Source organism: Alternaria burnsii, assembly GCF_013036055.1.
Source record: "Alternaria burnsii strain CBS107.38 chromosome Unknown 705, whole genome shotgun sequence".
NCBI lineage: Eukaryota > Fungi > Ascomycota > Dothideomycetes > Pleosporales > Pleosporaceae > Alternaria > Alternaria burnsii.
Window position 1 is genome coordinate 2,756,519 of NW_024066107.1, and position 14,078 is coordinate 2,770,596.

At 52.0% G+C, this 14,078-nt stretch overlaps 8 protein-coding genes across 8 annotated transcripts; 4 read left to right on the plus strand and 4 right to left on the minus strand.

Annotated features, from left to right (window-relative positions):
* Nucleotides 1-241: 241 nt before the first annotated feature.
* On the minus strand, nucleotides 242-1,397 carry GT037_000967 (uncharacterized protein; the record flags this gene model as incomplete). Its single annotated transcript, XM_038926014.1, has 2 exons — nucleotides 242-1,197; nucleotides 1,277-1,397. 2 exons carry the CDS (start codon nucleotides 1,395-1,397, stop codon nucleotides 242-244), a joined length of 1,077 nt encoding a protein of 358 aa, XP_038791870.1.
* A 1,140-nt stretch (nucleotides 1,398-2,537) lies between these two features.
* GT037_000968 (uncharacterized protein) lies at nucleotides 2,538-4,127 on the plus strand (the record flags this gene model as incomplete). The annotated part of the gene is made up of 5 exons (XM_038926015.1): nucleotides 2,538-2,657; nucleotides 2,754-2,834; nucleotides 2,897-3,157; nucleotides 3,217-3,630; nucleotides 3,675-4,127. 5 exons carry the CDS (start codon nucleotides 2,538-2,540, stop codon nucleotides 4,125-4,127), a joined length of 1,329 nt encoding a protein of 442 aa, XP_038791871.1.
* Nucleotides 4,128-6,244: 2,117 nt separating this feature from the next.
* On the plus strand, nucleotides 6,245-6,532 carry GT037_000969 (uncharacterized protein; the record flags this gene model as incomplete). The annotated part of the gene is made up of 1 exon (XM_038926016.1): nucleotides 6,245-6,532. One exon carries the CDS (start codon nucleotides 6,245-6,247, stop codon nucleotides 6,530-6,532), a length of 288 nt encoding a protein of 95 aa, XP_038791872.1.
* Nucleotides 6,533-6,629: 97 nt separating this feature from the next.
* Nucleotides 6,630-8,054, minus strand: GT037_000970 (uncharacterized protein; the record flags this gene model as incomplete). Its single annotated transcript, XM_038926017.1, has 3 exons — nucleotides 6,630-7,478; nucleotides 7,633-7,716; nucleotides 7,875-8,054. 3 exons carry the CDS (start codon nucleotides 8,052-8,054, stop codon nucleotides 6,630-6,632), a joined length of 1,113 nt encoding a protein of 370 aa, XP_038791873.1.
* Nucleotides 8,055-8,532: 478 nt separating this feature from the next.
* On the plus strand, nucleotides 8,533-9,404 carry GT037_000971 (trimethylguanosine synthase; the record flags this gene model as incomplete). The annotated part of the gene is made up of 4 exons (XM_038926018.1): nucleotides 8,533-8,606; nucleotides 8,659-9,044; nucleotides 9,093-9,298; nucleotides 9,351-9,404. The coding sequence occupies 4 exons, from the start codon at nucleotides 8,533-8,535 to the stop codon at nucleotides 9,402-9,404; spliced, it is 720 nt and encodes a 239-aa protein (XP_038791874.1).
* Nucleotides 9,405-9,481: 77 nt separating this feature from the next.
* On the minus strand, nucleotides 9,482-10,225 carry GT037_000972 (acyl-protein thioesterase 1; the record flags this gene model as incomplete). Its single annotated transcript, XM_038926019.1, has 1 exon — nucleotides 9,482-10,225. The coding sequence occupies one exon, from the start codon at nucleotides 10,223-10,225 to the stop codon at nucleotides 9,482-9,484; it is 744 nt and encodes a 247-aa protein (XP_038791875.1).
* A 295-nt stretch (nucleotides 10,226-10,520) lies between these two features.
* On the plus strand, nucleotides 10,521-11,303 carry GT037_000973 (uncharacterized protein; the record flags this gene model as incomplete). The annotated part of the gene is made up of 1 exon (XM_038926020.1): nucleotides 10,521-11,303. One exon carries the CDS (start codon nucleotides 10,521-10,523, stop codon nucleotides 11,301-11,303), a length of 783 nt encoding a protein of 260 aa, XP_038791876.1.
* Nucleotides 11,304-11,395: 92 nt separating this feature from the next.
* Nucleotides 11,396-13,816, minus strand: GT037_000974 (uncharacterized protein; the record flags this gene model as incomplete). Its single annotated transcript, XM_038926021.1, has 5 exons — nucleotides 11,396-11,634; nucleotides 11,688-12,484; nucleotides 12,728-12,737; nucleotides 13,112-13,436; nucleotides 13,529-13,816. The coding sequence occupies 5 exons, from the start codon at nucleotides 13,814-13,816 to the stop codon at nucleotides 11,396-11,398; spliced, it is 1,659 nt and encodes a 552-aa protein (XP_038791877.1).
* Between the last annotated feature and the right edge of the window lie 262 nt (nucleotides 13,817-14,078).

Consider the following 14,078-nt stretch of genomic DNA (forward strand, 5'->3'; position numbering starts at 1 on the left):
CTAGCCTTCTTCCGCTCCCCTACCATGCTGCTTTCAAGAATCCCAAGCACAAACTCACCATCGCTTTCAACGCTCGACCATGCGACTCTGGTGAGCCCGGACCTCAGCATTACAATATGTGTCTCAAATGTGATCCAATATGGCAATCTCCCTTAACACCTTCCTCGGTGGTGGCCGGTCGTGTATTGGCCGGACAAGCTAGACAAGCAGTAGCCTCGGGCTTTTGATAATGGCGCCATCTTCATCCGACAGCGATCCGATGTTTCTCTCCTGAACCCAGTGTTATGATCTCGGTGTTGGGCAGTTTCTTCCTGGCAACACCTTCTTCCATCATCTTCTTCACTTCATCGACTGCGTGTTGTGCAATCTGTGTCAACTTGACTGCCCAGCCTCGATTGTCCTTGTCTGCATCGTGGGCAGAGATCCATGCTTTGGCATAAAGACTCTTGGCAATCTCAGTACCACCGGGACTTCCAGCAGATATGTTGCCTCCCAGCCACCAAGGGTTCTCTACGCAGTCGAAAGAATGCAGAAGCGCTGTGAGTGGAAGGGCGGATTCCGAGACAAGGTACGAGCTTGCGTAGGGACGAATCACGTCGTATGACACACCGTGAGGCGAATAGATGACGGACAAGGTCTTCTCACGATCATTGTACGGCGACGGCACTATTGTACGAGGGGACGAGGCAATGGTCATAGGGGATCCTGGTGAGGGGGGCGGGCTCATGGGCAGGTCGATATAGTGCATTGGACTAAGCGATGAGAGCACAGTACACGGTGGCCGATATGTTATTCCAATGGCGTGGTGTACTTTGGATAGGTCTCGTTTCGCTGGAATCCAAGTCACGGTTATCTCACCACACGTCCCTCGAGGAGACGGTGGCGATATTACTACGCGGTGTATAGACCGACCATCGCCCTCGACGTATTTTGGTAGAGCATGTACAAGGTTGGGACGGAAGTGTTTCCACGACCGAATCTTTCTGGCTGCAGATGGGATGGCTAGAATAGTCGTCTCCGAATCTGGTGGAAGTTGGCGCAATGTGGCTTCATGGCAGTGGTCCGGCTTGTCTTGAGATATAAGCACGAGGTCGGGTTCGCGGTCAAGGTCTTTGAGGCTCGATATGGAAGGTTTTGCTCTTTGCTCAGAATGCGAGAAGATGGAGTTTAGGATGATTGACGGCCCTGACAGCCAAGCTATCCAGAAAATAGATTAGCACGTATTTACAGACTGTCATCTCAGGCACGATCGAAGACGCGATCCTCAAAGACTTACGGTCAACCAGAATCGTGAAGGAGCCTGGGAATAACCCTGGTGACGATAGTGGGGCTGCGGGTGGATCAAAGGTAAGGAGAAAGGAAGTGTCTCCATTCAACGACTCGACAGAGAGTGCCATGCTAGCGGAAGACAAGTGCAAGACAATGTCGGCAAAGCGCACGACGATGCAACGGCAACGTAAGACATGTGAGGAGAGGGAGACGAGGCAACAAGGTACGGCGATGCCGTGTCAGTCTGTGATGCCCTTGTCCATGATGATTATGGGTGTGCGCCATCGCCTTGGAACGGCCGCAGAAGCAAATGCTTTGGAAGGTTGACGCGAGCGTGGTTAGGTGCAGACGAGCACCAGGGGGAAACAGCAGGTGCAGACGAGACGCATGTGACGCGTTTGGAAAGCGATAGCAAGACAGTGCTCCTGTCACTCAACAATTGCCACCCCCGGCGCGTCAAAAGCTCGTCGTCGCGTGCTGCGTGTGTCTTGTTCGTTCCTCCTTCCCGTCTTCCTTGACGCTTCCCACCACCGTATCCTCGACCCAAAGCTCGCCGCCGGAAATGTGGTAGATGCAGCTCCCTGTAACCAAGTGCAGCACTTTCCTGGTCCTGCCGGCCGAAACTGGATCTAGCTCGGCATTCGAAGAGCAAAAATCTTCATGGCGCCGTAGCCGATGTGCTGCTGAAGAGTCCGAGCAATAGTTCGCATTGGTCAAAATTTCTTGCATGCACGGGACTTGAGCTGTGAGAAGGCTTCTGCGCCGTCTAGCTGATTATGAGTCGCCTTGATCACGGCTACGTCTGATTGGAGCGCACAAATCCCCATTCAAGCGGTAGGTCATTGGGCAGCACGAAGAGCTCCAAGCTATCTTCTTCGCCTCAGCTCCAGGGCAGCCGTCTGATCGCTCATCCGCTCGAGCTGGTTGTGGCGATACAGCTCTCCTCTGACGGCAGCAGTGCACTCGCATTGCTTCTTCTTCCATGGTTCAATCGTGATTCTTGAACACAGCCACTACTTGATCACTTTCTCTCCAGCCCCGCCGCTGTTCCCAGCTGCCCCGCATTCAGTTACGTCTATCCGCAGTAGCAGCAACTTCAGCCCAGAGCTTCCTCGTCAACCCGCCGTAGTCACCACACCAGCCTCTACCGACACTGTAACCCTCTCCCCAAGCTGCGCAAGCTCTGGTAGAGCTTCTCTGTCCTAGCGCCCAGCTTTTTCGCGTGCCATTGCTTCGTTGGGAAGCTTCTGCCATTGATGCTTGCAGCCATGCCTCCCTCGCGCGCAGCACCGCTGACGAGCTCCTTCTCCGTCAGCGACGAGAACAATGTCGTTGTCTGCCCGCTGCGCAACCATGACAGCTCCGCCTGTCGCAAGCGCTGCACTGGCGTAAGTCCTCACCATCGTTCTTTCATGTTATGGCAAGCTTCCAGAGCTTCCAGAGCTCCCAGAGCTCTCAGGTGCAGACTAACACGCCATGCGTAGGAGAAGCGCTTTCGGTCCATGCAAGAGCACATCCGCCGTGCCCACCCGGAGCATTATATCTCCAAGTTACCGGCAACCGAGGTAAGCTTGTCCCTGCTCAAGACCGTGCAAACCTTTTGCTGACGCGGCATTCCTACTTGTAGGAGAGCTTCATGTTGATGGTGAACACACCACCACAAGAACGACCCCCACCACCACCCGCAACGACCTCAGCAGCACCCCAGCAGACGTACGATTATGGCGGAAACGAACATAACTCCTTCTTCGAGACCGACTTCGGTACCAATAACATTCGCACATCGGATGAGATGCGACGGCCATCGCTCCTACCCGCTGCAACCGCTGCAGCTGCCCTGGCCTCGTTACACAACCATCGTGCCGAGTACGACTGGGACTCAGATCCGGTATGAAGCCGCTCTGCAGCTTCCCTGCATAAGACCGAGCTAACAACTGCTGTGAACAGGACGCAGCATCCGACCCGGACTCGAAGAACTACAGACCTCGCGCACGATTCGCTCCTACCACCATAGAGCAACATGTCAATGCCGAGGAACCTTACTATACGTCCAATTCTATACAACAAGAGTTGCTTCCTTCCTCTCTCGCACGCTCGCCCCCCGGGCGCTCCTCAACACTGCCACCAGGCGTTCACTCTCTCAAACCGAACAGACCTCGCAAGTCATCTATAGGTCAGAATGCTCGTAGGGGAAAGCATGAGCGGCAGAAGTCAAAGGACTACTCCCGCAGGCTAAGCTACGACAGGAAAGCTTACTCAGCCGAGCCGGCAACAGCTGCGGCCATCATGGGTAAACGATGGGAAGACTTGATTGACGCTGCAGCTTCGGCCACAGAAGAGGATAGTCGAGATCTTACACCGGTTGGTATCACACTCTAGTATCCCATCTCGTCTAACATGAACAGGTCCCACAATCGCCAAATCAATCTCCTCACATGATGAACAACCGAACCTCTCTACCTCCCTTCAACTTTGCTTCACAACTTCAGTCATACACCGCATCACCATTGAACAACGCCTTGACGCCTCCGCCGCCTGATATGTCGGATCTCCAGCCTTTCCCTTCCGTGGAGTCATCCATTGAATCAGCCATGTCCGGTCAAACTTTCCATATGCCCTCCCAGGGGCTATCTGATTCTTCTCCTAGCTCTCTTTTCCCTGTGCAAATATACTGCGCTGCATGTCGGAAACTTTCCATATTGCGCGACAGTTATGCATGTTCCGAATGCATTTGCGGCCTTTGTCAAGAGTGTGTCGATGTACTTGTCAGTGAGCACAACCGCGGTCGGGTGCCGACGTGTCCGCGATGCAGCACTATTGGAGCCAAGTTTAAACCCTTCCAGCTCGATATAAGATGAAGCAAGGTTAAACATGGCGTTTTGGGCATTACATCATAGTAAGGCGTTTGTTTTTGCGTACCCCAGACTTTCCCTTGGCCTCGTGCCTGTTTTCCGGCCCGTTTCCAAGTATTGCTAGCTCCACGAGCCACATGGGCGTTCAAATATTTTGTTTTGGGAGGCTCATTACGGATAGACTGCTCGAAAAGCAAGTCGGAGTTCTGATTTGATTGTTGTTACGAGGAGACCAATTAGATATTGTTCCCCCGTGTAGAGTTCGCAGAGATAGATTTACCTGCGAATGCAACCTCTGCGTGTACCTACGCCTCAAGCGTTTCTATCTTTGACACTCAGGTTTACTGTTGCACTAATCGTCCCTTTCGGCGCACATTGTGCATCTAATTCCGCCTTGATTCCGCACTCTTGTTAATACCGTCCTAGTTGTCAGCATCAATAGTGCTTGTAAAGGCCTTCTCTGGGACCGATTCGGCACCAGTTCGGCAGGGGTAATATGCGGTGAATGAACCACGGTTTGGTTGAAGACTCAGTGGACGTCAGAGGTGTCAGCCAGTGGAGCACTGGAGACTCCCGTCGTTGCCGGATGCAACACTACTCGAACCGACTGTTTACCACCTGATTCAAGTCTGAAGCGGTCTAGATGGCCAGAACTCTTGATTGACAGGAACACGAGGTGGAGATTGCAAACCATCTCAACAGTTGAAACCGGGGAGTTTCCCATGTGGTGGAGGACGTTAAGTGTCTATTTTGGCAGTTGTCGCTGCAGGGGCAGGAACCATGTGGATAATTGGGTGAGAGAAAAGGCCTTGGTTCCGGCAAGTAAACGGACGTGGCGCCGTCGTTACGTTACAAAGGGGGCCGCGGCGCGGAGCAATGGCCGACTTGTAAAGGCGACCGGATATGTTTCGTTCTGCCTACCTGCACAGAGTGCGCCGATACACCCCATCATCGATTGTTCGCTAGATCTGGGCTCGCGCTGATCCAGAGGGCTGGTGCGAGGGAGGGCGGGAGAAGGTTGCCCGGGTGAAAATGGGCTCGTGACACTTGTGGGAGGCTGGATGGAAACGTCTCATGACTGCCTTGACGTTGTTTCCTGCTGTCAGCGACTTCGCCTGCGCCCGTTTTTGCCCACATACGCCAATCACAATAGCATAGATTCGTCGCAGCAGATTAAAGCCGGCAAAGCACATATGGCGGTGTAGTCCGTGATTGTCCGTTTTGGCCAGCGGGAAAAAAAGCCAAGCCTCTCTCCTTTTACCCCGCTGTGCAGCCAATCGCTTTACTTGACCGTAACAACATAACATGTCCTGCCGCTGTTCTAACGCCAGGTGTTTCCGGGGACTCATCGGCGCTGGGCATGGGATTGCGATGCCTTTGATCGGCGTTGCAGGAAGCTTGCTCACAATCAGGGAAACCGTCATAGAAAAGCCCATAACGTCTTTCCCATATTAGCGAAAGCCAGCTGCCCGTCGCCCCACGGCACCTCGGGAATACCCAGCTGCCATGTGACTCCCTTGCTGCTACGTAAATTGGGCCAGGAACAGACACAGTGTGATGGCGATCAGCAATAGCTAGCGCAGGGTCTGGCCTTGCATCGTCAACTAAAGTACCCACATACCACGAATATGCCGGTCTAGACGCACGCTCGTTCTGTGGTTTGCATGGAACCCGTGGTTTGAAACTACTGCGCGTGTTTATTGATAGTTGGGTTGTTGCGGCTATGAGAGTCGCGCGTATTGGGTTAGCCCTAGGTGGCGCCCGGCCCCCTGACGTGGTGTGCTGGGGCTGTAGTCTGCATTGGGATTGCGGTTATGCGTTGGGTATGTGAGTGTGTGTGGTGGGGGAAAGGGTATTTAGAGTGGTCGTGTGCCTCGCCTTTGTTGGCGCATTTTTCGTTGGGATATTACTACCGTTTGTTTGTCGATTTACCATCGTGGTTGCTTCCTTTTTGCCTGTCCATCGTAATAACCTACACTGGCTTACCTATCGACTGGATACATGCAAATCCTCGGGTCTCGACATCAACACTACCATATTCCAACTACCTGACATACCAAACAACTGCGATCATCTACATCTTCACTCGAAATCATTACAACAACTCACGACCATCGCCCAAGATGCCCATCTTCCGTACCCTGACTACCAAACTCAAAACCTCTCTGTCTTCCTCCCCGGATTCTTCACCAGAACAATCACCTACTTCACCCCAAGTTTCCTCCTTTGAAAAGGTCAACGGACGCAAAGAGGCGAGTGTTAGCGGTGCCGTGAAGAGGCCTGAAGTGCAAGCTAGAGCCGACTCGTACATGACGCAATCGAGCAATGCAAGCAACGAGAGTGTAGAAGAAAAGAAACAGCGAAGGATGAGCCGATTCAGGGAAGAACTAGACTTTGAGGCTGAAGACTGAATGAGGATGTGTGAAAGTGACAAGGAGTGCGGTGTCATCAAATGTATGTTGCTGTCATTCATCTTCTCTAAGATATTATGCTAATCTCAAGTCAAGCTTATGCTACTTCTGGCTCTGCTATACCCTCCGCATTGCCGTCGCTCTGGACTGGTGTGCCTGTCCTGCTTGCACTACCACTCTTGGGCGGACCTCTTGGCGGACCGCCTGCCTTCGGAGGCGGAGGGACACCGCTGGTCTTCTTTGGTGCATAGTCTTGCTCTAGACTCTTCTGCTCGCCTTCTTTGAAGTAGTCGTCCAGGACACCACCACCGCCACCTGCGGGGCTAACCACATGGTGCGCTCTGCCTTTCCTCTTTGGAGGCGGCACCGTGCCCTGAGGCGGTGGAGACACCGACGGTAGCGCGATATTGGCTGGTACAAACAATTCAGCCGATGCACCCTGGGGCTGAACAGTAGAGAAATCAGCGATGCCCGTCAAGGGGCGTTTCTCGTCGAACGAGGTAGCCCCACTGGTATCGCCCGTGGAGAAGAACGTCTCCCCAGGCGCTGGTGGCGGCTCGTCCAGCCCCGCTGGAATACGATGCAAAGCCCCAAAGCCCAGAACACAGCCCAACGCACCCTCACCGCCCCAGCTACGTGTTGGCGTGATGGTAACAGGTCGGGTGACGTTGTATTCATGGTTATACACGTATAGTCTCAACGGCCTGTTCAAGAAGTCTTCAACAAGCTCACCCAAGCCGGATTCGCCACGCACAAGCCCTTCGGGACTGCCAATGACGTAATCACCGTAGGGTAGCAACCCCGCGGCATCAGCGGGTGAGTTGGGAGCTACGTCTAGGATGTGCCAGACGTCTTCTGCGATGGCAAGTGGGGACCATTGCAGGGAGATGCCTAGTGTAGGCTGGTTTGCGGGGATCTGTAGATAGACTTCCCGAATCTTTTGGCCCTGCAGAGGGTGTTAGACCCGTAGATATGAAACGAAATAACGATGTGAAATCAGCTTTGAGGACTAGTCTGTGTCTTTGTTGTCATGCAGTGAGAAAGTGGGCAATGCGTGATAACACGTATCATGGTACGCAGAAGGGGCGTTCCTGACCTACCTTCGCACTGAATACGCCTAGACTAATTGTTGTGCCAGCACAGTTCCGTACCTCTGTCGCAAAGAGGCTTGGGTCGGGGTTATCCTGTTTGCAAAGTCAGTTCAACATTCTCCAGTTCCACTTAGTTTCGGCCATGTTATGTTCGTCTTGCAACCTCTCACACACGTTTCGTAGTTTTCCTAAATCTCCAGCTCTTTCGTTTCCTGTGCTGTCGCCCTTGAATCAGACGGAATCATACATACAATAGTTCGCCCATTGATTCCAATGACGAAATCAAACCATGGCTCTAGAGGTACTTCTGGATTGGCATTTCTCAGCACCTGGAATCCGTATGCGCCATTGGTAGCAGACTGCTGCTCCTCGTTGAGGGGTGCAGCGTCTAATCGCGATATGAAGCGATTTAGCGCCCCGAACATAGACATTATGAGGGGCTGTGATATTGGTTTCCCTTCTAGAGAGTGATCATATGAAGATGACGAAAAAGAAGTTGTGGTGGTGGAGGTGTCGTTGTTGATGACTTGGAGGTTTTGGAAGGTGGCCATAGCTCAGGATCTGCGGCACGCTAGCGGGCGCTCTGCGCTGTAGTGAGTGCTTGTACAGGACGTGAGACAGGTTGCTATAGCTCAAGATCGAGTCAAAGATAAATTCTCCTCTTTGGAATGTCTGCAGTCAGTCGAATTTATACATTTCACGTTGTAAAGTAACCTGAGTCTGTACAGGCAGTCGCGTTGGTCAAGGCTAACCCGAAATAGTAACGCGTATCAGGATTGCTCTCACCCATCTATACTGCTTGCTTGCTTTACTCGTCATCAACATATCTTCTGAACTGACCCTCGTCTTTTGTGTGATTGTGAGGAAATAACGACCTCCACGGGATTACACACTGCGCTCACTATAGTCATGAGTGAAAAACTGGATGAGAAAGGCGTGGACCAGTGGTCGCGTGTCGAGCAATTTCCTGAACACTTGAAGAAGTATGGCTCGTCTTCTACCGAATTTGCGAAACCTAGCAGCTAATACTAGTAGGTACTGGCATCAACGGTTCAAGATCTGGGAAAAGTACGACCAAGGCATATGGATGACTGAAGACGCATGGTTCGGCGTGACTCCAGAACCCATTGCCAACAAGATCTCAGCCCACGTCGCAGAGTCTGCACCCAAGGATAAGACCGTCATTGTCGACGCGTTTGCGGGTGTCGGTGGTAATGCCATAGCATTAGCGCGTTCAGGTCGCTGGGAACGCGTCTTCGCCATCGAGAAAGACGCCAAGACCTTGAAGTGCGCAAAGCACAATGCCGAGATCTATGGTGTGAGCAACAAGATCTTTTGGCTCAACGCAGATTGCTTCACTGCTATTAACAGATTCTCTGGGCAGAGCAATGTTGTCGTGTTCGCTAGCCCGCCATGGGGAGGTTCGTATAATCAGAGCACCGACATGCGAAATATGCTGATCGACATAGGAACTGAATACGGTGCGGAAGATATTTTTGATCTTAGTAAGATGGAGCCATACAACCTGGAAACACTCTACAAGAGCTTTACGAAGATAAGCAAAGAAGTTGTTCTGTATCTGCCGAGAACGTCCGATCTTAATCAGATTGCGAGATATGGACAAGATGGAAAGAAGTTGGAGGTTGCTCATTATACTGTGATGGGTGCTAGTAAGGTATGATATAGCTAGCCACCATGAAGCTAGATTGTATACTGATGTTGCGCAGGCACTTTGCGTGTATTTTGGCAATTTTGACTTTGAGATGGAGCAGGAATCATAGTTAGGAGACGAGGGATACAACACGGTAGTCATCAGTTTCGCCTGCCACAAGTTCGCAGGGTCGAATTATTCTTCATCTTAGTTTATTTCGGGTATTACTTTCTCCAACCAAGCACACAAGTCTCGCAGCTCAGCTGCGCCCATGATATGACCCATTCCCTCATACTCTTTTACCGTTACCTTCTCTTTCTCGATACCAAGTTCATACAATCCTTCATAACACAAACGATGGTAACGCCTCGGCACCAATCGATCCCCCGTTCCCCTAGCCAAAAATACCTCCTTACTTTCACTTACGTCCTTCGGTAACCCGGCTTGCTCTCTCAGCCTGGGTATTTGTGTTGCCAGAGGAAGGTATCCAGATAAACCGGCCAGTCCCCCAAATTGCCCAGCGTACTTGGATATTAAGCCAGTCAGAAGCGCCATAGCATGACCCTGTGAGAAACCGCCTAGAATAATTCTTTCTGCCGGAACACCCTGTCTGACGAGATCATCAATCAATGTGGTGATATACGATACTGTTGCCATCATGCCGTCTTCATCTTCGTCATCTTCGAGCTCAGGCCGCGACGGTGGATATGGAGAGAGGCGTGTGGGGAGATACCAGGCAGTAGTTGCTAGATCGTGGTTTTCTAGCGCATTGGGAATAACCCAAGACATATACGGCAGTTTGCCCGCGGACTGAAATTGGTTGGCGACGTTTGCTAGGCCTTCTGCTTCGTCACCGAGGCCATGGATGAAGACGAAGGCAGCCGACTTGGAGATTTCATCTGGCGGAGAAGTAGGTGGAAGTACGATAGGTGGTTTCCTCTCAGGCGCCATGTTTGGTTGCGAAGAAGTGACTTGCAGGTGAGTGTGTGCAGTTAGCGTTGAGTAGATCGATCAAGTGGCTACTGTGCCTTGATGGTTGACTCTACGGGATCATATGCTACCAAAGTAGATAGGCTGACGTCGAAATGGTTGATGACGAGACGGGAAGCAATCCAGGTAGTGTACGTACCCCGCACTGATGATGCAGGTACGGGCGTCTGGACTTATAGCGCGTCGGCATGTGGATGCATAATTTCCACACCTCCGAAGTCTCCGCAACACGACCTTGCACACTCGGCCGTTCACGATGCCACACGTCGAGGTGCTCCCGAACTCGACGGCGACAGTCGCACCAGGATGGACGTATGTTGTCGACACGGGCTACGACCCCTCCAAGGTTGCCATCAACCCAAAGAACAAGAAGCGCGCAGCGGCAGCAACGCCAGGCGGTCAGCGCGCCGAGAATGAGCTATCTGCACGACAGCAGACGGCTATAGCGCGACGCATAGCAGAGCTAGAACGCGACAACGACCCCAAACAGCTCATCACAGTGCCTGGAAAGCCGAGCGTGCCCAAGACACAGAATGCAAGGAGGATCATACAGTATCAGCGACAGATCAAGCATTGGCTCGACGACGAAGAGGCACAGTTGGGACAAGCAACGACGACATCAAGAGGGAGTGTGTCTCAGCCCACAGGAGGAAGGGGTGCAGCACAAGCGTCCCGAAGACAGAGCGCCTTCGCTTCCGTGCCCGCGACACCTGCGGAAGCCACCCCAGGACCCGCCGCCATAGCACAAACGCCATCACGACTCGAAGACGCGAATGCTGACGATGCGCTACTCTCCATCGACGACTCTATACCTCCACCAATCAACCCCGCCGAGCTTGAGGCACTGCTTGCCGCACCGCCGCTCTCGTACGCTGCAAGCCACGCAGCGCCTCCTCCAGCTGGCGGTCCACCGCAGAGACAGTTCTGCGATAACTGCGGGTATTGGGGGCAGATCAAGTGTCGCAAGTGTGGCGCACGCGTGTGTGGACTGGAGTGCAAAGACGCGCATGAGGCTACAAGGTGCTTGAAATGGGCATGAGAAGAGGCAGCAAACAAACATGGCATTGCATGGCGTGAAGATGCCTTATGTTATCCCATACATTTTGAGAACAATCTGCGCAGCCTCCGTGCTCAGTATACGAATTCTTCTCCAACCAGCTTCTCGCTCAGCTTCCAAAGCTTCTCTGCATCCTCCGGGTTCTTCGCTGTCGGCTGCACTTCCTGTGGCGCCACGTTACCATCGTTGAGGAAGGCGCCGTTGTAGTTATCCAGTCTTGTGTCGAAGGCAGCGACAACATGGGTAGCCGCACACTCATCGAGCGACTTGATGTCAAAACCACGCGCCCAGCCGATCGCTTTATCCTTGGCCGCTGCGTACTCGTCAGACAGTCATTTACGGTGATTTTCAACGTCTTCTACGTACCCACACTCTTCATGTCTTCATCATCGAACTTCTCAGCAAGAGATGTTCCCAACGCCACTCCCGGGTGCAGACTGTAAGCTCTCAATCCCTTTGCACCTAGTTTCTCGGCCAACGCATACGAAAACAATATATTCGCTGTCTTGCTCTGACCGTAGGCTTCCCACTGGTCATACACCTTGCCATTCTGAAAATTTGCGTCTTCAAAACGAACGCCGCTGAAGCGATGGCCGTCGCTAGCCACATTGACAACTCTTGGTGCTTTGGAAGCAAGGAGCTTGGACATGATGAGATTAGTGAAGAGGAAATGCCCGACGTGGTTGCATCCGAATTGGCTCTCGATGCCTTCAGCTGTGGTGCGATAAGGGCCTGCCATCGTGCCTGCTGAGTTGACGAGGACGTCGATGTTGGACTCTGGGTATGCTAAAACTTCTTTTGCGGCTTCGCGGATCTGCTTTTGTGAGGCAAGATCCAAGGCTAGAATACGCACTTCGACGTTGGCACTCGCTGGGTTGGACCTGATCTTGTCGGCTGTGACTTGGACTTTGGATGGCGAACGACCAGCGAGAACGAGAAGAGCGGGTTTGTGTTTTGCAATCTCCTCTACGAAAGTTGCTCCTAGTCCGCCTTGCGTTACGCCGGTAGCAATGATGATCTTGTCAGCTATGTTGCATGCATTGTCCACTGCAATAGTCGAGGCAAGCGCATTCTGTCGATTATATGGTAGTGGTGAAGCCATTTTCGTACGCAGTGGATGATATGTTGAAGAACTTCGTGCAGTTGTAGGTAGATAATTGATACTGTGAAGGCTGTTACTAGTCATTCTTTCACGCAAGGATACTTTCTTATATATTCCAACGATCAGCAACCAGCCAAGAAATGCACAGTTCTCCAAGTAAGAGCTAACGTCGATACAGACGAAGGCGCTTTTGATATGATCCTGTTTGAGCTTAACTCCGTCGTAGGTCCGCTTCTACATCTAAGATCCGATTTTCGTCGGAACACGAATATTACAAAAGAATTCCTTGAGTCCGTCTACTCACTTGAATTCATCTGAAACATCTTAGTGTTAACAATTGAAAGACAAAATAGTCACATGTGGCTGGCGCAAGAGTAGCAGTCAATGTAGTGTTGCTGAGTATTGAAGTGACGTCATAGTCATCGAGATATCTAAGGATTCCACTCCGACCCTACATCTCTGTATTCTTATAATACACACTCTCCTCTCGGTCCTTTAGTCCCAATAATACTGGAAACATTGTAAATGCAAACCCTGTCGCAACAGCAAAGTACACTACCACTGCTACGCCATCCAGACCCTGCTCTTTCTGAGCTTCTAGTCCGTCCTTCCAAACATCCCACACTACAGAGGTGAAGATACGAAGTTAGTGAATGCCACACATGCATTTCGTACAGACATAACATACCATATGCTGACATGCCTGCTACGAAGCTCGCCACAGCCAAGCTTATCAGTTCGTAAGGAGCTTCCACTAACGTTAAGGACGTCAGAGAGCTCTGCCATACAAGGCGCTCTCGGGCGTTGTAGTACTGGACACCATTGGAGAGCCACCTCCGAAAGGATCTCGCATCGCGAATGACACCAACTTCGCGTTGTTGGATGAGGGTGAAGAATGTGGCGAGCAGGGAAAGCATGGTGCTAACGATGAAGCTTGCGCGTGCGACGAATATGGTCTCCTCTAGGACAGGGAGGGAGAGTGCCTGAAGAGCTAAAGTAGCTAAGAGGGCGCCCTTGAAGTATTCACATCAGCTTTCGGCACATCCAATGCTGAGCTGCTCACTCATGTATTCTCCGTGTCTTGATTAAAGATAGGTATACATACCACCAACGTGACTAGCTTGAACTGCTTCAACTTCGCATCCCGCATCTCTAGTATTTGCTCGTCTTGTCCGTCGTTGATCAAATTCTCCAGCACTTCGAGGTCTTTGCAATCAAAAAGGAGCCATATACGCCACATGTACCACCGCCCATATCGCGCGCGTGCATATTCGTTGTCCATCCACCCTCGGAGAGGTTGGAAGCCATTAACAGCATATCGTGGTGCGACGAGAACCCGTGCAGCCGTTCGTGCAGGGGTGCCTAATGCACTGAAAACCTCTGCTCCAGACATTCGACGGACGCAAGGGAAAACGAAGTGAACCCCAACATGCTAAATGTCGAGATTGCTACGCGGCGGTTTTATCTAAGTAGCTGGAGATTCGACAAGGGGTATCGGACCCGATCGATTTCTTGGGGAAGGCGTTGGCCCCCAGCGTCAACGTCCCGCAATTCTTCGTGTTACTATTGGCCGCCGATGGCAACCTTGCACAGTATGATTCAAGGAAAGCCATAGAGCGAACGTGGGCGCCGAGTAATTACCCGTAGAGAGTGTT